The sequence below is a fragment of the Henckelia pumila genome, chromosome 3, assembly GCF_033568475.1.
Source record: "Henckelia pumila isolate YLH828 chromosome 3, ASM3356847v2, whole genome shotgun sequence".
Lineage (NCBI taxonomy): Eukaryota > Viridiplantae > Streptophyta > Magnoliopsida > Lamiales > Gesneriaceae > Henckelia > Henckelia pumila.
This window is the reverse complement of record NC_133122.1, coordinates 181,254,614-181,278,686: the sequence shown is the minus strand read 5'-3', so window position 1 is coordinate 181,278,686 and position 24,073 is coordinate 181,254,614. Positions and strand designations below refer to the sequence as shown.

At 37.1% G+C, this 24,073-nt stretch overlaps 2 protein-coding genes across 4 annotated transcripts in view; one reads left to right on the top strand and one right to left on the bottom strand.

The window, feature by feature from the left end:
* The window catches only part of LOC140893590 (uncharacterized), a 34,255-nt gene extending 13,989 nt beyond the window's left edge, over positions 1 to 20,266 (top strand). For all 3 annotated transcript variants that reach the window (XM_073302672.1, XM_073302674.1, XM_073302673.1), the window contains 22 exons: positions 221 to 1,201; positions 1,273 to 1,608; positions 2,111 to 2,369; positions 2,465 to 2,687; positions 2,780 to 3,170; positions 4,439 to 4,588; positions 4,697 to 4,918; positions 6,958 to 7,179; positions 8,612 to 9,265; positions 11,170 to 11,442; positions 11,525 to 11,872; positions 12,130 to 12,542; positions 12,888 to 13,314; positions 13,615 to 14,913; positions 15,079 to 15,339; positions 15,423 to 15,713; positions 15,805 to 16,275; positions 16,503 to 16,934; positions 17,983 to 18,261; positions 18,874 to 19,425; positions 19,513 to 19,722; positions 19,875 to 20,266. In XM_073302672.1, the coding sequence (XP_073158773.1) occupies positions 221 to 1,201; positions 1,273 to 1,608; positions 2,111 to 2,369; positions 2,465 to 2,687; positions 2,780 to 3,170; positions 4,439 to 4,588; positions 4,697 to 4,918; positions 6,958 to 7,179; positions 8,612 to 9,265; positions 11,170 to 11,442; positions 11,525 to 11,872; positions 12,130 to 12,542; positions 12,888 to 13,314; positions 13,615 to 14,913; positions 15,079 to 15,339; positions 15,423 to 15,713; positions 15,805 to 16,275; positions 16,503 to 16,934; positions 17,983 to 18,261; positions 18,874 to 19,425; positions 19,513 to 19,722; positions 19,875 to 19,994 (8,814 nt within the window). In that variant the 3' untranslated portion in view covers positions 19,995 to 20,266. The remainder of the gene's footprint in view (positions 1 to 220; positions 1,202 to 1,272; positions 1,609 to 2,110; positions 2,370 to 2,464; positions 2,688 to 2,779; positions 3,171 to 4,438; positions 4,589 to 4,696; positions 4,919 to 6,957; positions 7,180 to 8,611; positions 9,266 to 11,169; positions 11,443 to 11,524; positions 11,873 to 12,129; positions 12,543 to 12,887; positions 13,315 to 13,614; positions 14,914 to 15,078; positions 15,340 to 15,422; positions 15,714 to 15,804; positions 16,276 to 16,502; positions 16,935 to 17,982; positions 18,262 to 18,873; positions 19,426 to 19,512; positions 19,723 to 19,874) is intronic.
* A 1,125-nt stretch (positions 20,267 to 21,391) lies between these two features.
* Positions 21,392 to 22,476, bottom strand: LOC140893585 (uncharacterized). Its single transcript, XM_073302663.1, has 3 exons — positions 22,346 to 22,476; positions 21,841 to 22,256; positions 21,392 to 21,722 (listed from the first exon to the last, which is right to left on the bottom strand). Exons 1-3 carry the CDS (start codon positions 22,428 to 22,430, stop codon positions 21,423 to 21,425), a joined length of 801 nt encoding a protein of 266 aa, XP_073158764.1. The 5' UTR covers positions 22,431 to 22,476; the 3' UTR covers positions 21,392 to 21,422.
* Between the last annotated feature and the right edge of the window lie 1,597 nt (positions 22,477 to 24,073).

Here is a 24,073-nt window from a genome sequence, read left to right as displayed (position 1 = left end):
ATCTAGTATTCTACCTTTTTTTCTTAGTTGCAGTGCTCTTTATAGTTTCTATGCCTTTTATTGGTTGGACATTCCCTGCTCTAGCTTTCCCAATTGAGATGCCAGAGACATTTCTGTAATTTTCTGTTGTTGATTGATATGATCAATGGGTCACTGTGTAGAACTTCTTTCTTGGAATTATGTTTAGTGATCCATCAGTTAAAATAATGTTTTGGTGCAGGCTGACTTAGGTGTCAAGACAAAGACCCAGCTTATGGCCGAGAAATCTGTATTCAAAATTCTCTTGATGACTTTAATTGCCACAAGTGCAGAACCTGAGCTGCATGAACCCAAGGATGAATATGTTGGTCATATATGCCGTCATTTTGCCATAATATTTCATGTTGAAAGCTCAGCATCTCAGAGTATGATTTCATCCACTTCTCTTAGCGGTCCTTTGCTTTCGACCAGTTCCAGTTTGAGCTCAAAGTATAGGCATACCACTTCTCTCAAAGAATTGGATCCTACAATATTTTTAGATGCTTTGGTTGAAGTACTGGCTGATGAAAACCGGTTGCATGCTAAAGCTGCATTAAATGCATTGCATATGTTTGCCGAGACACTGCTGTTCCTTGCTAACTCGAAACATTCCGATATAATGATGGGCAGAGGTCCTGGCACTCCTCTGATTGTCACCAGCCCATCAATGAGCCCTGTATATACACCTCCTCCAAGCGTGCGTATTTTTGTATTTGAACAACTTTTACCAAGGCTGTTACATTGTTGTCATGGTAGCACGTGGCAAGCTCAAATGGGAGGTGTTATGGGGCTTGGTGCTTTGATAGGAAAGGTTACAATTGAAATTCTATGTCTTAATCAAGTTCGTATTGTTAGGGGTCTATTGTATGTGCTTAAAAGGCTTCCTACGTATGCTACTAAAGAACAGGAAGAGACCAATCAGGTGCTTATGCAAGTTCTTCGTATGGTCAATAATGCTGATGAAGCAAACAGTGAAGCACGAAGGCAAAGTTTTCAAGGTGTTGTGGAGTATTTGGCATCAGAACTATTTAGCCCCAACTCATCTATTGAGGTGAAAAAAATTGTACAGTCATCGTTGGCACTTTTGGCTAGTAGGACTGGGAGTGAGGTTACTGAGTTGCTTGAACCTTTTCACCAACCTCTTATCATGCGGCCACTGCGGTCTAAGACTGTTGATCAACAGGTGAATTTGGTGGTTATTGGGGATTTGATATTTTGTGTTAATGTTACTAACTCGTTTTATGCTACTTCCAGGTCGGCACTGTCACTGCTTTGAATTTCTGCCTTGCATTGAGGCCTCCCCTTCTTAAGTTGACTCCAGAGCTCATTAACTTTCTGCAAGAAGCTCTACAAATAGCAGAGGCTGATGAAACTGTTTGGGTTGTAAAATTTATGAATCCAAAAGTGGCCACGTCCTTGAATAAACTTCGCACTGCTTGCATTGAACTGCTTTGCACAGCCATGGCCTGGGCAGACTTTAAAGCTCAAAATCACTCCGAGTTGCGAGCGAAAATAATTTCTATGTTCTTCAAATCGTTGACAAGCAGGACCCCTGAAATTGTAACAGTTGCTAAGGAAGGGCTACGCCAGGTTTATTAGACTTATTTACTCACGTTTTACATTTTTTTTTCTCTAGCTTGAAAGTACATAATATTTGCGTTTGATTTGGAAAAATAAATTTTATTTTGAGGTGACTTTGTCTATGTAAAAATGTATTTTACCATTTACTTAAAAGATCTTGACATGATTGCTTGTTCTTCATGGTTTGTGCTTATTCTTCCAGTTGTTTCCTTTATTATCCTTGAGAAAATAAATATAAAATTGTTAAGTTTTTTAAAATTTTAGCTTCCTCATAAGATATCGATAATAAATTTTTTTTTCTAGACCTGTACGAGTCCTTATTGTTAGAATTGAGTGACACTTTGCTCAAGTATTGTGCCTAATATTAATTTGCAATAGCTTTCCGGCATCAAATGCGTGTAAATGTTTAGTGTATATGAACTTCAATCTAATCCATCTTAATGATTTTCTTAATTTGTTTTTTTTGTCTGTCTTTTTTTTCGTTTTTTTCCCCAATTCTATCCTGTTTTAGGTTATTCTACAGCAGCGAATGCCAAAAGAACTCCTCCAAGGCAGTTTGAGGCCAATTTTAGTTAATTTGGCACATACCAAAAATCTCAGCATGCCTCTGTTGCTAGGTCTCGCTCGGTTGCTCGAACTCCTATCTAACTGGTTCAACGTTACATTGGGTGGAAAATTGTTGGAACATCTTAGGAAGTGGTTAGAACCTGAGAAACTTGCCCTATGCCAAAAGTCCTGGAAGGCTGGAGAGGAGCCTAAAATAGCTGCTGGTGCGTATTAAATGTACCGCACGACCATTGATAGATATCCTTAGGATGTATTGCTGTTTTAAATTTTAATGATATTCCTCTCCAACAATTTGCAGCTATCATTGAGCTCTTCCACCTCCTTCCTTCTGCGGCTGGAAAATTTCTTGACGACCTTGTAACTTTGACGATTGACTTAGAAGCCGCCCTCCCTCCTGGACAGTTTTACAGTGAGATAAATAGTCCATATCGTCTCCCACTGACAAAATTTCTTAATCGTTATCCGACAGCTGCTGTCGATTATTTTCTTGCTCGATTAAGCCAACCCAAATATTTCAGGAGGTAATGTCAGGATAGAAGATGAAAATTTGCTCTAGTTTAAGTTTGCTATTGATAATGTTTGTGTATTTATTGTGTTTTATCTTTTTATCCAGGTTGATGTACATAATAAGATCGGATGCAGGCCAACCCTTGAGAGAAGAACTTGCTAAGTCACCAGAAAAGATAATAGCTAGTGCTTTCCCCGAATTTTTGCAAAAAACCGATGTAGCAACTACTCAAGGATCTTCCAATCCATCTAGTAATTTAATGAACGATGACAGTCTTGTTGCCCCCACATCAGAAGAGTCTGTTCATCTGGCCATCACCTCTGGTGCAACATCAGATGCGTATTTTCAGGGTCTTGCTTTAGTTAAAACTCTGGTTAAATTGATGCCTGGCTGGCTGCAGAGCAATCGTGTGGTGTTTGATACACTGGTTCTGTTGTGGAAGTCCCCGGCTAGAATTTCCCGTCTACAGAGTGAGCAGGAATTGAACTTAATGCAAGTAAGTTAAAATGGCAGTCTGAAATCTGAATAGTCCATCTTGAGAGCTTGTTTTTGTTATTTATTCGAGTTTGAATTATTAGCATGGTCGCAATATCATGTATGTTTTCCTTCGTATATGCTTTTAGGCTTTTTTTCTCTCACATATAACAGATACACCTGAGGTAAGTATTCTAGAAAATGGTAATGGTGTCTGGTTTACTGGTTTTTATCAGTTAAACCTGTCCTCAAGACAATAATATGAACTAATTGGTGGTTTGCATTTGTTTGCTGGCATTATATAAAATGAGTTTTAGTTAAGCATGACCTGTTGAAGAAATGGTGCACCAGTTAGAAAAATGGTTGTGCTTACTCAGTTGAAAAATGTAAGATCTTGAAGTTTGGTTGGTGGTTCCAGATTGGATACACATGTATTTCTAGGTATCCTGATTGGATACATATGAAGGCCTTGACAGATTGGTAAACACAGTAATTTTTATTCTTGTTTGGGCATGATTTGACTGTGGTTAAATATTAATATTTAATATTGGTTTATTCTTACCGCATGCAGACTTAAAAATGTTGGGAAAAAATTAACATATTAACTAAAATGACCAAAGAGTTACAATGCTTTTGCACGAGTGTTTGTGTGGAAGCTCAAAACTCTTCATTATTTCATTGTTAATTTGTTTGGTAATGTACTTTTGTTCCTTCAAAGGGGCAGAAAGGTTTTGTGGTTAGTTAATTGACCAATCAGGCTCTACTTTATTATTCTTAAGGGCTAGGCTGCAAAATGAGCAGTAATTGCTCCTTGTCAGTAGACTACATTGTCCTATTAACATTTCCTATGAGTGAATAGTACCTGTTTTGCTACGGATCTGTCTTCTCTTTTGGGCAAAAAAGGGAAAATATTGTGGTCTTTGGTGGTTCATGGTATTTGTTGGTCAGTGTGGTTGGAGGAAATGGAAGAATATTTGAGAGTTGGGAAGAATCGGCGGAAGAGTGTTGGGATAAGATAATACGGAATGCTATGTGGAGTAGATCTTTTAAAGATTTTCAGAATATTGCAATTTCGGATTTAATGAGAGATTGGTCTTTTGTTTTTTGTTGATATGAATAGGGAGTCGTCATTTCTTTTGTAACTAGCGGATATCTTATCCGCCTTTTGTAAGATTTTATTATAGCATATAACATATATGAGTTTCCTATCAAAAAAATAGTACCTGTTTTGATCTACAATATTTTTTACTTGCCAAATTACTGATTGTTGAAATCTTCACACGTTTGCAGGTAAAAGAAAGCAAATGGCTTGTCAAATCTTTCTTGAACTACTTGCGTCATGATAGAATGGAGATCAATGTATTATTTGATATTCTAGTCATCTTCCTGTTTCAGACTCGCATAGATTTTACTTTCTTAAAGGAGTTTTACATTGTTGAGGTATGTTACGCAGTCCTGATGACTATTATATAAAATAAATATCAGTTCGTATTGTTTTTTGTTTCACTATGCTTAAAAGTTGAACAGCGGTCATCATATAATGCGCAGGTTGCTGAGGGCTATCCACCCAACATGAAGAAAAACATTCTACTTCACTTTCTGAACATTTTCCAACTAAAACAGTTGAGTCACGATCATTTGGTAATTGTGATGCAAATGCTCATTCTTCCGATGTTAGCTCATGCTTTTCAGAATGGTCAAACTTGGGAAGTCATTGATGCAGCCACGATCAAGACGATAGTTGACAAACTTCTTGATCCTCCAGAAGAGGTAAGTAGTAGGCCTTTTATGATGTGGTTCTTTTATATGATTTGGACTCATGATTTTCAACTACTTCAGCCATTTGATAAATTGTTGCTACCGGAGTCCGTAGAAGATTGAGCGTGTGCGATATCATCCTGTCCTTTAGTATAGATGCCATTAGTTGGTGCCAGTGCAGTCTTATCACAAAATTGTTGACGGGCTACTTCTAGAATTAAAAATATTATTAAACTGAAAGGGGAAAAAAGGGTTTTCCTCCCTACTTGCACCCACTCATTCAGCCTCCAGCTCTTCCCCATAAATCCCTGACAACCTTTCCCCTTGCTGCTCACACCCAATCAGCTGCTGTGCCTTTCCCAATATAACCGAGTGTTGTTGGATTTGGAATCCTTCGACCCCCTTCTTTACATACATTTTTGCATGTACATAGACGAGCACAGATATCTGTTTCACGTACATATTCGGTGTGAGTTGGCCTCATGAGATTGTGTATGAAACTTTGGAAGAGCATCAGCAGAATGGTGGGTTGTGTCACTGGGTGGGGAGAAGAGGGTGAGAGGGAACTTGTTTTAGGTGGGGTGGTAATGGCTGGATTATTTAGAAAAATCTTGATATATAAAATACTTTTGTCCTTGTAAATCTCGTGGTACTGAATGAGGACATTTACTTGCGCTAGCATGTATCACACATTACTAATTAGATATGAATTTGTAGAGTTAATCCCATATACAAATAAATGAAGACCAACTGTTTTATTATTTTCAAAAATTTGGATTTCCATGCACATTTAATTTCCTAAAATAAATGCAATAGGGATTGGTTTTTGCATCTCTACATAGTATATGTGTCAAATATTCAGAGACACCACATACACAAAAATATAAGATTGAGTCTTTCCAAAAAAATATATGAAAAATGGAGTATAATTGATGAATAATAAAAAGAGTAGTACATAAAAATATATATAGAATAGGTGCATGGTGTGTGCCTGACAACATCTTGAATCAATGCAGCATGTTCCTGTCAATAAAGATGTGAAAAATCCATTTGTCACTGCATGCATGAGGTACCACCAAATACAAGAATATATGTATGAGTGTCTATCTAAAAGATGGTTATGACGTGATGCCAGATTGCATTGAACTACCCACCTTCTCCAATAAATTATTCTCCAATAAATTATTAGAAGCCAACTCTTTCAAGCAAAAACCGTTCATGGCATCCATCAACATAAAAATGGATGTCCTCCTAATGGTCTGCCGAAGAATAATAACGTGGGAAGGAAATATTGTAAATTATAGGGGTGGAGTACACCCTATTAAAGTTGAAGTTATGAGAATTGAATAGATGCAATTATTTGTTCAATTGATTTTATTTTTAATTGGTTATTATGATGAAGAGAAACCAATGAGATTTTGATTCGATTTTCCATTTATCTCCTTTCCATGTTTAGTAAACTTTCAAATATACCCTTCTAGTGTCGTTTGGTTTACATGGATGAAGGGTTTATTCGGTCTTTTCCAGTTGGAAAACATTGTCCAAGATCCACACTTTTACAAGGTCTACACACACACACACACACACACACTCTCTCTCTCTCTCTTTTAGTGTCCTTTGATCGACATGGATGATGTTTTTATGCGGTCTTTTCACAATTGGAAAACATCGTCCAAAATCCACACTTTTATAATCTATATATATGTATATGTAAGCCTTGTTCCCCGCTCCCTGGTGTACAGGAAATCTATGAGCAAGTCGCCCACAGAAACCATGCACACTAGGGTGCGGGGATCAAACCTAATATTTATATATATAGATTTTTAGTTATTTTCTCCTGTTGTGCTTTACTACTATCGACATGCTCAAGTAAAACCAACTGCTTCTCTTATTACTCCAATATTGACCAAATGAGGTTCTCGCATTGTCATCGATATTTTGGTCTTAATTATGGTTTGATTGTAGCTGCAGTCAATGTCCAAACAAGGATGTAAATGTACAGATTTATTTCATTAACAAACCGAGTGTTTCATTCTTTTTTATATTTCTAGATATCTGCTGATTATGATGAGCCCTTGAGAATAGAGCTTCTGCAGCTTGCCACTCTGCTTCTCAAGTATCTTCAAAATGACCTTGTTCACCATCGGAAGGAACTTATTAAATTTGGATGGAATCATCTCAAGCGTGAAGATAGTGCTAGTAAGCAGTGGGCATTTGTCAACGTCTGCCACTTTTTGGAGGCGTACCAAGCCCCAGAGAAAATTATATTGCAGGTGCTTCACCAGTATATTACCATGTACCGCATTATTTAAATATTGCCCTCCTAAGGTTTTCTGAACCATATAATTACGTAGTTGAATAGTAAAAGAACCAAAACATGTGACTTCTGAATACGTATGCTTCATAAACTGTTGATTATTATTATTATGAGTATTATTATTTTGGGTTTGTGCGAGACTTCGATAATGGGAAACAAAGATTACAACTTATGGATCAGGTTGGCATCATAACATGTGACATATAAAGATGAAATTGTCCGAGGTGCACTTGCATGTTTTTTGAGCCTATGAATATCAATTATTTTTCACAACAAAGTTCATAGCTGGTTTGAAACTGCTTATGTAGTCAGCTTTTCGTCACCATATTGTTGTATTGATGCAAATGACAAAGTTCCTCTTTTAGACTATATGAAAAGTTGTTTTAATTTCTTGAATTGACCTTTTTAACCATCATTATGGAACTATGATTCTTGAGCCTAATCAAGCATTACTGAAAAAAGATTGGTCAAGGTTGAGTTGAATTCTCCTATTTAAAAAGGAAACACCATTCTTTTCTTTCTCAGTCTAGCTGCTGTGAGTTTAGGAACATATCCTGGAAAAATTAACGTAATGCTCCACAGCTATTATATGTAGAAAATGGTGAGATATTAATTTGACATGACTGAAGGATATCGTAGCCCACTAATCATATCCTTTGATGAGAATGGATTCAATTAATATTGTATTCAGTTCATGTTTAATGGGAATATTTTCTTTAGAAAGAGATGCAGGGAAATTCTATTGGCACTGTTAGCCATTTGGTTGCAGAAAGGTATTATGACTGGCTGGTTGTCTAGACTTTTTTTTTGGATAAGAAACGAGATCATATTATATATTATATTATTTATAAAAAGGATCATGTGATAATTACAAAAAGCGGATAAGATATCCACATACAGAACCCTTAATACCCACTAAATATCAACAAGATATAACAATCCAAATCTCTGACTAAATCTAGACTGGCTGGTTGTCTAGACTAATCAGGGTGGTTGAATAGAATGCTTTTTGGAACACTCGTTTAAATGTTTGGTTCAATAATTTTCAAGCACGCGGTGGTGCACGTTCTAATATAACGGTCCTTTCTACTTTTTCTATCCACTTCTTGGGTAAATTAGATTTGTTCAAGGTTTTGTTTATTAGTCTTATGCTTTTATGTCTCTATATAAGTAAATGAGGCACGACAATTCGCTTTGGAGGAGTTGGACAATTAATAAATTAAATTGCATTATAGTGCCTGGTAGTTATACTGTATGCATCGAGTCACCACAACTATGTTCTCACCTTGAGCTATCAGTATAGTTATTTAATGTTGCTACTCATTTGCATTCTTGTGATTGTTACTTCCAGTCTATTGAGCAATTGTATTTACGGCTTAAGAATACAGGTCTTTGTTGCCCTTCTGAGGACTTGCCAGCCAGAGAATAAATTGTTGGTCAAGCAAGCACTTGACATACTCATGCCAGCACTTCCACGCAGATTGCCTCTTGGCGATTCTCGTATGCCAATATGGATACGTTACACTAAGAAAATTTTGGTTGAGGAAGGTCACTCGATTCCTAATCTTATTCACATATTCCAGCTCATTGTTCGACACTCGGATCTATTTTACAGTTGTAGAGCTCAATTTGTTCCCCAGATGGTAAATTCTCTCAGTCGTCTTGGACTTCCTTATAATACTACGTCAGAAAATAGGCGCCTTGCTATTGAACTTGCTGGGTTGGTTGTCAATTGGGAAAAACAGAGGCAAAGTGATCTGAAGAAAGGAACTAATAGTGATGGCACAGTTCAGGGTGCTGATGTACTGCATCTTAATTCTGCTGGAGGGGATCCCAAGCTTTCTGTTGATGTATCTTCATTTTCAGAGGATTCATCTAAGAGAATAAAAGTGGAACCTGGTCTTCAATCTCTCTGTATCATGTCACCTGGAGGTGCCTCTTCGATTCCTAATGTTGAGACTCCAGGGTCTTCTGGGCCACCTGATGAAGAGTTTAAGCCTAATGCTGCAATGGAAGAGATGATAATCAATTTTCTTATTAGGGTATGTCTCAAGTTTATATTTGATTCATAAATTTATTGAGGAGAGCTTGCGATTAACCTGGAGTAGAATTTCAATCTCACAATTTGCAAATGGCAGTCAGTAGAATCTATTTTCGCGTGTGATTATCAACGTTTTTTTATTTACGAGTTAGTTGCATGTTTTCTTTTCGATTTCCTATTTTCGAGGTAGTCCTGCTATCAGCTTTTGCAGATGTGCTATTTGGCAGTTGGCACATAATCTTATTTATATATAGTTTTGATCCTACGCACTCTAGTGTGCAGGATTTTCGTGAGCGATCATTAAAACCCACTAGTGTGTTTTAGTGGTTTCTAAAATACAAAAAACAAATCTCTAAAACAAACTAGTGGATTTTAGTGGTCGCTCACGAAAATCATACACACTAGTGTGCGTGAGATCAAAATATATACGTGTGTGTGTGCATATATATATATATATACAGAATAATGCCTTCTCCAATTTGTGTTACTGTTTCCAAATAGGTTGTGGTCGTTGGAATTTGGACATATGGGAATGTGAGTCATGTTGCTGTTACTTCTAATATACTCGTGGAATAATTTTGTCTGTTTAATGCATTTTTTCACCGAAGCATTAGTAGTACCATGAATAGAGAGGTCATTAGTGATATATGTCCCTCGAAAAGCAACTGCACATAGATTCTCTACCGTAAATATGTGATTCCCAACTAAATGTTCCTGAATCTCAACTTTAGCTACTCTGATTGTGACATGCCATGTATCTTTCTGTAAGTTGATTCACTTTTCTGAAAGATATTCACGATTAATTTTATCTGTTTTTCCTCATTTACTTGCTTATGTATCTGGACTGCACAACCCATAGGAGTAGTTTTGACAATTTGGAAGAATCGCTTGAAGAATGCTGGGACAAGATCATGTTTCTGAGCCCAAGTTGGATTCGGAAGCATAAAGAGTTTAAGACTTTTTCGATCTCCGAGTTAGTTAGGGATTGGAGTCTTATTTGCCGTTAAAATGATCAGGGTTATTGCTTCGTTTGTGCGGACCTCTTGTCTGCTTTTTGTAATCGATAGTTTTAATTAATACAAGATCGTTTCCTTTAAAAAAAGAAAAACGTATCTGGGCTGGCTATTGTCAGCTTATTAGTTTGATAAGGCTTCATAATCTCCATTTTACATACTATATCCATGTTTAGTGTTTCTTTTTTCCCTGTAAGAATAATCATGTTAGTGTGCCATTGTAGGCTTATGATAATGTGGCTTGGAATTTTCTGGATTTTGTTCTAATGAGGAAGGGGTTTGGTGAGAGAAGGAAGAGATGGAACAAATGTTGTGTTTCGAACGTGTCATTCTCGGTTATGATTAATGGGAGGCCAATGATGAATTTCGAGGACTGAAAGGGGTTAGACAAGGGTATCTGTTGTCACCTTTTTGTTTAATTTGGTGATAGATGTGTTGGGGAGATTGATTGATAAGGCTAAGATGATGGACCTCATACGGGGTTTGGAGCTAGGTAGAGATAAAGTAGAGATATCTCATATTCAGTTTGCGTATGATACACTATTTTTTTGTCAAGAGGGAGGGCCACTTGAGGTTTTTGGTAGACGTTGTGAGATCTTTTTGTAACATGTCAGGTTTAAGAATCAATTTGGAGAGGAGTGCGTTGTTGGGTATCAAGGAAGAAGTGGAAGAGTTAGCCCGTCAAATTGGTTGCAGTAGGGAGAATTGACCCATTAAGTATTTGAGGGCACCATTAGGAGAGAATCTATTTATAGCGTTCACGTAATTAATATAATATCGTTTCTTATTAAAAAAAAAGTTATTGTGCCATTGCTGGTCATGACTCAAGAGACAAAGTGTGTTTTATGTGGTGTTATCTAGGCTGATAATTTCCTTTCTCCCCCCTAATTAGGTAGCGTTGGTAATAGAACCTAAAGACAAGGAGGCAAATAAGGAGGCAAGTCTCATGTATAAACAAGCTTTGGAGCTTCTCTCACAAGCGTTGGAGGTTTGGCCCAATGCTAATGTAAAATTCAATTATTTAGAGAAGTTACTCAGCAGTACACCATCATCTCAGTCGAAGGATCCATCTACTGCCTTAGCCCAGGGTTTAGATGTGATGAACAAGGTTTTGGAAAAGCAACCCCATTTGTTTGTGCGAAATAACATCAACCAGATTTCTCAGGTATGTTTCTTTGCACATCATGATTTTATGGTTTTTTGAAGGCCAATTTTTTATGGCCCTTGTATTCATCTACCTTTGGCAGATTCTGGAGCCATGTTTCAAGTTCAAAATGCTGGATGATGGAAATTCCTTGTGCACTCTTTTGAAGATGGTTTCTGCCGCATTTCCTCCTGAAGCAATTAGCACAACTCAAGAAGTGAAAATGTTGTATCAAAAAGTGGAGGAGCTTGTACAAAAGCACCTTTCAGCAGTTGCTGCCATTCAGAGTTCAGGAGAAGATAACTCAACTAGCATGATTAGCTTTGTGCTTCATGTCATAAAATCTTTAGCTGATGTGCACAAAAACCTTGTCGATCCTTTCAGTTTGGTTCGTGTCCTTCAGCGCCTTGCACGAGATATGGGAATATCTAGTGGTTCTTATACCAGACAAGTAAGTTTCTTCTTTCAGTAAGCGAATCTTTTTGTTTTTTGCATTCTACTGTTTGATGTTTTTAGCTGATATCTCACCATCATGATTGAACTCATGACTACATTCTTAGGATACGTTTGTTGTTTTTATACCCGGAATGTCTTAAGGTTCATATCTTAGTTTTTTATGTTATTTATAGTTCATATAGTGCATTCAGTTGTGTTCGTACTACATCATCATATGATGCATCTTTAAACACCACATTTTAATGCTTCCAGGGCCAGAGATCAGATCCAGATTCCGCTGTGACTTCCTCTCGTCAAGGTGGTGATGTTAGGAGTGCAATTGCAAACTTGAAATCTGTGTTGAAACTTATCAGCGAAAGAGTTATGAGTGTTCCTGATTGCAAAAGATCTGTAAATCAAATACTCAACTTGTTGCTATCTGAGAAGGGCACTGATCCTTCTGTACTTGTCTGCGTTCTAGATGTGATAAAAGGTTGGGTTGATGATGATTTTGGTAGATCAGGATCATCCGCTGTGCCTAGTACATTTATCTCTCCAAAGGAAGTAGTTACATTACTCCAAAAGCTTTCACAAGTGGATAAGCAGAACTTTTCCCCGGGTGCTGCCGATGAATGGGATCGGAAGTATCTTGAACTGCTTTATGGGCTTTGTGCTGACTCGATTAAGTGAGTGAATTTTTGGGTTTTTTCCAGACAAATTGGTATATCTGTTACCGTATTATTAAGGAAGAGCACCACATAATATCCACCTTGGTTTGTTGGTGTGTTTTTATTTGATCTTCCTGAAATACCCTTTTATAATGGAAGAGCACCATAATATCCACCATAATAGTTTTTAATATGTAAAAGCAATATAACATATATTGATTATGTAAAATTAGACTAATATAATTATATTTTATATAAATAATTATATACATAAAATTAATCTCTAAATCAAAGTTTATATGCACATGCATAACGTGTGCTAAAAATAGCTTTTAACACTATATGAACTTAATTGACTTCCAGGTATCCTCTTTCTCTGCGTCAAGATGTGTTTCAGAAAGTGGAGAGGCAGTTTTTACTCGGTTTACGGGCAAAAGATCCGGAGATGAGGAGGAAGTTCTTTGCACTTTATCATGAATCCCTTGGGAAAACATTGTTCTCTAGGCTGCAGTACATCATTCAAGTTCAAGATTGGGAAGCTTTAAGTGATGTTTTCTGGCTTAAACAAGGCCTCGATCTTCTTTTGGCAATATTAGTTGAGGACAAACCAATTACGCTGGCTCCAAACTCTGCGAAAATTCCTCCTGTTTTGGTATTGGGTGAAAATTCCAATTCTGGTCCACAGCCAATGGCTCTTGATAATTTTGAAGGCTTGGATGAAGCTCCTCTGACGCTAGATAGCTTTATGTTGAAGCATTCGCTTTTTCTGAATGAAATGAGCAAACTACAGGTAGAAATTCGTGTGTTTGTTGCCCTTGTTCTTTATTAATGCCGTCTCTTCCTTAACTTTTGTTGGTAAAAGAACTCAAGGTCGAAGTTATGTTTGTGAATCATTCCATTAATGCACTTCAGTAAGCACAAAGGTGTTTGCATAGTTAGACAGTGGGTTCTCTCACTCTTCAAATACAATGCTGCTTTTGACTTTCTCACGCCTAGTTTGGCTTTGACGCTATTTTTTTTTTGGTACTAGAATTTGTATGCATCAGGTAAGACACAATCTATAATAATTATGAAATGATTTGCATTATAGGTTCTGGATCTTATCATCCCACTAAGAGAGCTGGCCCACACAGATGCAAATGTCGCTTATCATTTGTGGGTTTTGGTGTTTCCTATTGTTTGGGTAACCTTACAGAAGGAAGAGCAGGTGGCACTAGCTAAGCCAATGATAGCTCTATTATCAAAAGATTATCATAAAAAGCAGCAAGCCCATCGACCAAACGTTGTACAAGCTCTTCTGGAAGGGCTTCAATTAAGCCACCCACAGCCACGGATGCCCAGTGAACTAATCAAATATATTGGAAAAACTTATAATGCATGGCACATTGCATTAGGACTGCTTGAAAGTCATGTAATGTTATTTTCGAATGAGGCCAAGTGTTCTGAATCCCTTGCGGAGCTTTATCGGTTACTCAATGAGGAAGATATGAGGTATGGTTTGTGGAAGAAACGATCAACATCATCGGAAACTAGGTCTGGTCTTTCACTTGTTCAGCATGGTTATTGGCAACAAGCCCAAAGCCTTTTCTATCAGGCTATGGTAAAGGCAACCCAAGGCACCTATAGCAATACAGTACCAAAAGCTGAGATGTGCCTTTGGGAAGAACAATGGCTCCATTGTGCTACACAACTTAGTCAGTGGGATGCACTTTCTGAATTTGGGAAATTTGTTGACAATTACGAGATACTTCTTGATAGTCTGTGGAAACAACCTGACTGGGTATATTTACGAGATCAAGTTATTCCGAAGGCTCAAGTTGAAGAAACTCCAAAACTTCGGATTATCCAAGCATATTTTGCTCTTCATGAAAAGAACATCAATGGTGTACAAGAAGCTGAAAACATTGTAGGAAAAGGTGTTGATCTGGCTTTGGAACAGTGGTGGCAATTACCTGAGATGTCCATTAATGCCAAAATTCCTCTACTGCAACAGTTTCAGCAATTAGTTGAAGTTCAAGAATCTGCTAAGATAATTGTGGATATTGCAAATGGAAACAAACTTTCTGGAAATTCTGTTACTGGTGTTCATGGTGGCTCATATGCAGATCTTAAAGATATCCTTGAGACATGGAGATTGAGGACACCGAATGAATGGGACAATATGTCTGTTTGGTACGATTTGCTTCAATGGAGGAACGAATTATATAATGCAGTCATAGATGCATTTAAGGAATTAATAAACACAAATTCACAACTTCACCATCTTGGTTTCCGAGACAAGGCGTGGAATGTCAATAAACTTGCCCACATTTCCCGTAAGCATGGGCTGCATGATATCTGTGTTTCAATCCTTGAAAAGATGTATGGACACTCTACTATGGAAGTTCAGGTGCAGTTGATTATGTTTTACCTTTTATTTTATTCTTATACATACTGCTGCCAACCCTTTATAGGTTATGGTGGAGAGCGAATGGTGGGAGAGGTGGTAAATAACAATAATGCATTGGTCTTCCATTTTTTATCTCATTATTTAACGTCAATTAATCATCTGCAGGAGGCTTTTGTAAAAATAAGAGAACAAGCAAAAGCGTACTTGGAAATGAAGGGAGAGCTAACGAGCGGTCTTAATCTGATAAACAGCACTAACCTGGATTATTTTCCGGTCAAACACCAGGCTGAAATTTTTCGCCTCAAGGGTGATTTTCTGTTGAAGCTTGGTGACTGTGAAGGTGCCAACCTTCAATATTCAAATGCCATTACCCTCTTCAAGAACTTGCCCAAAGGATGGATTAGCTGGGGAAATTATTGCGATATGGTAAGTGCTCTTGTGTTTTGTTATCTGTTTTCTCTGTTTTCGTGGTAACTCGAAATAATTTATCCTGATCTTTTGTTGTGCAGGCCTACAAGGAAACCCATGAAGAGAACTGGCTAGAATATGCTGTGAGCTGCTTTCTTCAAGGTATCAAATTTGGGATTCCAAATTCTAGAAGCCATCTAGCTCGGGTCCTCTATCTTCTTAGTTTTGACACACCCAATGAACCTGTGGGAAGGGCATTTGATAAATACTTGGAGCAAATACCACATTGGGTTTGGCTTTCTTGGATTCCCCAGTTGTTACTGTCCTTGCAAAGGACAGAAGCTCCACATTGCAAACTTGTTTTGCTTAAAATTGCCACTGTATATCCTCAGGTAGATAGATTTTCTTGAAAACGAGGGTCTGAAAATCTAATTCCCAAATTGAGTCGTCTAAGTATTAATTCTCTCACGTTTTAAATTTTAGGCACTATATTACTGGCTTCGAACGTATCTGCTTGAACGCCGTGATGTTGCAAATAGATCTGAATATGGTAGAATGGCTATGGCCCAGCAGAGAATGCAGCAAAACGTAGCTGCTGGGTCTGTTGGGTTGCCTGACGGAAATACAAGAGTGGCTGCTCAGGGTGGGGGCTCATTGGCTTCAGAAAATCAGCTTCATCAAGGAGGTCAGTCTGCTGGAGGTCTTGGATCACATGATGGAAGTAGTTCTCAGGTGCAAGAACCTGAAAGATCAATTACCGCTGAAAGCAGCATGCCGTCTGGGACTGACCAGTCATTGCATCAAAGTTCATCTGGTAATGATGCCGGTCAAATTGCATTGCGACGTAACAGTGCCATGGGATTAGTTGCCTCTGCAGCCAGTGCATTTGATGCTGCAAAAGACATAATGGAGACTCTTAGAAGTAAACATACCAATCTGGCTAGTGAACTTGAGGTAGGATCTTTGTTTAAATATTTGTACCGGTCACTTGTTTTTTACTTGTCATGTTCAATTTGAGCTGGAGGGAAATTTATGTTAGGTTTGGCTAGCAAATTGTGTAATAAATCCGGAAGCCTTTCTGATTCCATCACATCGTGGTCTCACACCCAACTAGAACAATATTTTGAACTTTGCTTTATGAAGTTAATGTTTGATGTGGTTGCGAATGTTTGCTTTTGCAGATTCTACTCACAGAAATCGGCTCTCGGTTTGTTACATTACCTGAGGAGAGGCTGTTGGCAGTAGTTAATGCCTTGCTTCATCGCTGTTACAAGTATCCAACTGCTACGACAGCAGAAGTTCCCCAATCTCTCAAGAAAGAGCTTTCTGGTGTTTGCAGAGCTTGCTTTTCGGCAGATGCTGTTAATAAACACGTTGAGTTCGTGAGAGAATACAAGCAAGATTTTGAACGTGATCTTGATCCAGAAAGTACTGCTACATTTCCAGCCACCCTTGCTGATCTGACTGAACGATTGAAACACTGGAAGAATATACTCCAAAGCAATGTTGAAGACCGTTTTCCTGCTGTTCTGAAGTTGGAGGACGAAAGCAAAGGGTTGGAAGAATTTTATGCTGTTGATGTTGAAATTCCAGGACAATATTTCACTGATAAGGTACATCAAGTCAACTTAATACTTGTTTTTACTTCAAAAATATATACTATAATATTGGCCACTTGTGAATAGGAACCTCATTCCGTACCTCAATCCATTGCGGGCTAATTTTCGTGTAGTTTTCAGATGAACTTCCATGTTACATTTTTAATATATCAGATCAGACGTTGAACAAGACTACTAGGAGGAATGTCCTCTTGTTTTGGGTCCAAATTTGTCAGAATTGAGCACGTTGAGTCAACACATTTTGAGCTAATTGCATGACACTATTTGTTCGTTTTATACTGCAGAATAGATTGATTAGCATGACCTGATTAAGTAAATTTTTGGAGATTTTAAGCTTGAGGCATTTAAAATTGAGCATACTGTGTTAAAGTAGAGAACAATCCTGTACTATTTTCTTCTCAAAATTGCTTCTTTTTCTCACGCATATTCGTATTTGACGAATTGTATGGCATGAGTGGTTGATTCATTTTGGTCAGAACAAACACATGCTTTCTCGTTATTGTCACAACCACACTGTTTGGAAATTAAAATTAATGATTAAGATTTGATGGCAGTGCCTGTATGATGCCAAGTTCTTTCATTCATTGTACTCCTCAAAATGATTCAATTTCATGCTCTTAAATTTATGGGTCTGGGAATTTTACTAGCCATTCGAAACTGTTATAACAAAGTATTTTCAAATATTAGGCTGCAGTGAAATTATTGAAAGTTAGTAGTCTTCTGGGGTAAAAAAGGCTGAGAAACAAATTGTTCTTTTTCTTTTGAGAATACATATGGCTCTTTAATATTTGGGTTTTCCGAACAACTACTGTCCGCTGGGAATTGTTGACTAGTAGCTATATGTAGACAAGAGGAAGTAAAGTTGACCCTGTTGAATAAGCTGTTATGATAGTATTTTATGTAACTAATAGGTGCCAATTATGTTGTCGGGTGATATGAATGCAATGCAGCTGGTTCGAAAATCACTTTTATGTGACAGTGGATCCTGGATTGTCTTGTTTTTGTTCCCTAGTGTTTTCTTTTTTAACTCTTTGTGGTATAGGAAGTTGCACCTGATCATACTGTGAAGTTAGACCGGGTGGGAGCTGACGTTCCAATTGTGAGAAGGCATGGCAGCAGTTTCCGTCGGTTGACCCTGATGGGTTCCGATGGCTCTCAGCGACATTTCATAGTTCAGACTTCTCTGACTCCCAATGCTAGAAGTGATGAAAGAATCTTGCAACTCTTCCGTGTAATGAATCTAATGTTCGATAAGCACAAGGAATCGAGGCGTCGTCACATTTCTATCCACACCCCAATCATTATTCCAGTGTGGTCACAGGTACGGTGTTAGTAATGAGTTTACGTATTTTCATTTTCTTTGGGGCGTATCAATTGGCTAAAAGACCTGAAAACAATATGTGAGGTATGATACCTGAATTGCATGGATTAGTTCCACCATCAAACAAGATAACAGGGGCAGTTCTCTCTCGACAATTTGACGGAGATTACTTTACCCAACTGAAATGAAAGGTGGAAGGCTGACTGCAACTGAGATCAGTCAGCTGAAATTGTTCTTGTATATAAAATATTGTTTTTACTGGTATATTTTAGTGGTAGATGTGTTATTTGTGATCCTTGGAGTCTAAAAGGTATCATCAAATAACTTCCCAAAATTTCTTGTATAAATACCACCTCAATTGCTTTACTGGCTTAACGAATGTGTCTTAAAATGTGACTTAATTTTGTATTAAAATCTACTAATAAATTTCCTGCTCACGTTTCAACTATTTCCATTTTATTGTCGATCATTTCATTACACTTGGGGGTTCATGAAGACTGAAGTGTATGTTGACACAACAAAAAATCTCCCTGGTTTTGCTTAAACATGAGAGCTTTTCATTTTGACCATACCAGTAAGACAATATGATTCATTATTGTATTTCATGCGTAGGTCCGGATGGTCGAGGATGATCTAATGTACAGCACCTTTCTTGAGGTATATGAGAATCATTGTGCTAGAAACGATCGAGAGGCAGATTTACCGATCACATATTTCAAAGAGCAATTGAACCAGGCCATATGTGGTCAGATATCTCCTGAAGCTGTGGTTGACCTCCGTCTTCAAGCATACAACGATATTACAAAAAATTTTGTTACAGACAGCATACTCTCACAGTACATGTATAAAACTTTGGTCAGTGGAAACCATTTATGGGCATTCAAGAAACAATTTGCTATTCAGTTGGCTCTCTCAAGCTTTATGTCCTTCATGCTACAAATTGGCGGAAGGTCCCCTAACAAGATTCTGTTCGCCAAGAACACGGGAAAAATTTTTCAGACTGACTTTCACCCTGCATATGACGCGAATGGAATGATTGAATTTAATGAACCGGTGCCTTTTCGCCTGACGAGGAATCTGCAGGCATTTTTCTCTCATTTCGGTGTAGAAGGTCTCATCGTCTCAGCCATGTGTGCTGCTGCTCAGGCAGTGGTTTCACCCAAAGTGTGTAATTTTGATTATTTTATTATATTTAGCTTTTCAAGTGCTTCTAGATATCGAAATTTATCGTTTTAAAATATTCCATTGCAGCAAAGTCAGCATCTGTGGCATCATTTGGCAATGTTTTTCCGTGATGAATTGATATCTTGGTCCTGGAGAAGACCTCTGGGGATGCCTCTTGCTCCTGTTGTCGGAGGTGGTGTTTTGAATAACGTTGACCTAAAACAGAAAGTCACCACAAATGTCGAGCATGTAATCGATCGAATCAATGGAATCGCCCCACAATACATCTCCGAAGAGGTATGCTTTACGCTTCCGAAATGCTATAAAATTTGTGCCAGTTCTTTACAGTCGTGGTATCTCATTGGCTTGTTAAATTAGTTGTGCTGCTGAAATATCTGTTTATCTTTTCTCTAAAATTCTCCCCGACTGGTTTGAATCTTGACAAATAGGAGGAAAATGGTATTGATCCACCGCAATCGATGCAGAGGGGTGTTGCTGAGTTGGTTGACGCTGCTCTCACTCCCAGGAACTTGTGCATGATGGATCCAACTTGGCACCCCTGGTTTTAATTTTATCTTCTTTTTTTTTTTGGGAAGGCTGCATAGGTTCTCAGTCAAAGAAATTAGATGAGGTTAGGTTGGAATTTGTAACATCTGTAAATCAAGGTTAGCTGATCTCTGTAGTTCAACTCTCCGATGTAATAATGCATTGGGAAGTTTTGTAATGTGCAAATAGTAAGCTGTGTATATATAATATACTAGAAAGAACGGATGCCTTGCACGTACAATCAAGCAGTTTCAGTTAAATTAAATTTAGTTTAATCCAATTAATGAAAATGACAATTGCATATATTTTCAATTACTGTCAATCACTTATATATACGTTATTGTTGACTTGGAGAAAACAATCACTATTGTAATGCTTTTTCTCTTTAAATATGTACCGTTATCTTAAACCATAAATCAAACGGTGAAACAAAAGTGCATTATTCACTTGCCTTCATGTAATAATACAAATTATTGTTGGGGTAGCATCGACCGATCCCGCATTAAGTGAATTTACTAGTGTTGATTGGTTGGCAGATTCAAAATTGTTAATAATTAAAGGGAAAATCGTTTTCTTTTTTCTTTTTTTTTTTGACATGAGAACCCGCAATCATTACTTTTGTTACGCACTAGGTACACCCTCGGACTAACGCAATAGACTGCAAATTAGGTTAGTCAGGTAAATCACACTAGGCAAGCCCTGTTGGTAGGGGAAATCGAACCTTTGACCAAAAGTTCACCTACTCCACCAACTTGGACGCCCTCTTATCGTTTTCTTGGTCACATATATTGTGTTTTTGTTAGTATGATTGTATATGTTCTCAAATTTCAGGTTTAGTTCATTATTTTTACATTTTTAAAATGATTTTAGTCATTTTTTGATTTGATGTTGTCATATTAATATAGTGTTGATATGATGCTGACATATACAATGCTACGAGAGCATTTCACTTGAAAGTTGATTAAAATTACCAAAATAAGAAAATGTAATACTTTAACTGAAATTTCATAGTATAAAAGGTCAAAATCACTATGTAATAAAAATTACACAACCAAATTCAATAAAAACTACCAGACTAAAAATATGGCTCCAATCAAATAGGTCTCATTTTATTCTCTCCTATTAGAATAAAATGTCGCAGGAAATCATATTAGCTGTTGTATCAGCTGAAAACAACACTACTCAGAAGTTTGCGGTTCAAGCAAAAACAATTAATTAAAAAGAGCGATATGAAGGAACTTTCTCTAAATCCATGATCAATGGGCATCAAAATTAATAAAAATCATGTACTTATTAAAGAAAAATAGAGCAAAAAAATCATATAAGAAAGACGACATGGTGTCACAAATAAGACAGCCATTAGTAACAAGCAAAGCAATATAACATGTAATTCAGATGGAAGTGGAGATGATGATGATTCCATTTACACTCAAGCGCAAAGAACCACACTGCTAACTATTAAGCACTTCTTCCTCGTCTCCAAGAAGCTCCTCATCACTGCTGTATACAAAACGTATGTGCTTCCCTGTAAATTTAGTCGCCGCCCCATCAACGCTGATCCGGCTCATTTCTTCACAAAGTTCATCAAAAGTCCCATCATCATCATCATCATCATAGTCTTTTTCTTCTTCTTCTTCTAAAGAATCAGATAACTCTGATTTCTCAGAGAACTCTTGCAGCAGAGACCGAATGATCAGATTCTCGGGTTCAAATTCTTCTTGGTTCTTCTTATCTGACATCTCACCAACCATCTTTGCACATAAAACAGGAACAAGAACGAGAAAATAGAATCATTAACACAGTAAAATTTCGCCAAAACTCAACAACATTCTTTTCTTTAACAGAAAAAGGCTAATTTAATTACAACACCTGAGGGATCAGATGCTTGCCATCAACCATTAAAACTTGGGACATGTTTGAAGGAGTAGGAGCTGCAACCCTGAAAAGGGGAGTGTTGATAAGGCCTGGAACGGTAAAGAAAGGCCGGTTTTCGATAGTAATCCTTGAAATCTCTGCTTCTTCGTTAACTTTCTGCAAAAGAGTTTTTACTTGACCTCTTAAAAGGACCTCACCAGAGCCAGGAGTTCGAGTGTAACATGATTGACTTCCATATCTTTTCTTGGACATTGCCGATGATGGGGTCTTAATCTTTCCCACTGCAAGGCCAACAATCGGTGAATCATTTGTCACATCGACAAGGGCTGATTGATCGCGTTTCGGTTTTTTACCACTCGTCTGTCTTGATTTTGCCACACTGTTTTCAGATTCCTCAGCTCTGCCTTTGGCTGGAAAGACAAAAAAACTAACTGAGCGATGAAAAGTTATCGAAATAAGAAGAAAAAGAACATCAATTCAAGAAAATATCGGTACGTACTTGTCAACATTAAATTCTCATTGTTAGCAGAAGAAACCAAAATATGTGATACTGTCACTATTCTTGTTGATAGTGGAGTTTCCATTAATGGATACAGAAATTCTTGATGTGGGTTTCGACGGATAATCAAGTTTCTGTTAGATCGCTGGCAGTAATGACGAATGGAGGGAGAAGATTGGAGGAGATGAAGCTCGGCGAATGGTTTTGTGGAGAGAGGAATAGGAATAGGACCGTTGGAGCCTTTCTTAGGAAAGTAGCCGTTAGATTTAAACGGATCTCGGCGTATTGTTTCGGACTTCATTTTGGTCAGCCCATTTTTAATTGGGCTTTTCCATGTAAATCCAATATGCATGCAACCCAGCGGATGTTTAATTTAGGCTCGGACCTGACCTGAGGCGAGTGAGTCTACTGTCTCAGGCCTGGGTCCATGGGAGTGCCAACATAATATATCCTACTGCTATTACTCTAGCTGGCCCATAAAATATATTCACTGTCATAATTTAAGAGAAGCGAAGCATTCTTTGCCTTCTCCTCTTGGTCGGACCTTTCTCCCCAATTCTCAAATCTCAAGTTTCAATCGTATCACATGATAATTGGAACAAGTTTCGGTTTCAAAACTTTCACCGCTCTCTTTTATTATTTATTCTTGGATTTCATAGATCATAAACGGTATTTATTTAATTTTTTCTGCTTTTTAATTTTTCGAGGAATGTGTGATTTTTTATTCATGGACATGATTAAGATTATATTTGAGGTACCGTTTGATTTAAGTGATGAGATAAATAATACATAGATAAATAATATAATGCAATAAAAAATAAATAAGAAATGATAATTAATATATTATTTTATTTGATTGATAGATTATAGCTTATTTGATTTGATTGAGTAAATTTTATATAAAAATGATAAATTATCATTTTGTCATTTTAAAAATAAATAAAATATGAATAATATTATTTATAAAATGTAATAAAATAATTTAAGTTCAATGATTTGATTGATGTAAGATAAATTACGATTTAATTGATTTAAAATAAATAATTAATATATAAATAAATAATATGACAAGAAGAACGCGAGATTGAATAAGATAAATTATACATAAATTAATAATACCGCATACCAAACTGTAAAGAGTTTTTTTCACCACTCTCTTATATCTATTTCAAAATGACGAGTTGATGAATGACCCAGTAGAACAAATTGTTCTTTTTACACGATTTTTTAATTAGAAAACACTATACTAATCTGGTGCTTCGGGCAAAAAATCACTGCCCCGTATTATATCATTTATTTTTTTGTGAATAAATTCTCATGAGCTTGGGTAGATTTCAATCTAGCATATGGGTAATACCCCAATGATAGATCTAATGTCTCTTGATTTGCCACGTCAACGATATATAATTAATTACGCTTATGTGTAAAAATACGAACCGTTGGATGCATGATTTAGGTATTACTCATATGCTAAGATCTAATCTACCATGACCTTGATGCATGCACACAATGATTTAGTGATAGTTTACCATATTTAGAAATACATTCTAATTTAATCCAGTCATGTCCACAATGATATATACAATTTTATGTTTGTATTATAATCTCCATTTACATGCATCTGGCTTTTATGAATATTAACAAAAAAAACACAATGGAAATTAATAGATAATATTCGATATAGTTAGTACAAGGTAAAGTCCCATTGATAAAGATGGCGGGTTGCCG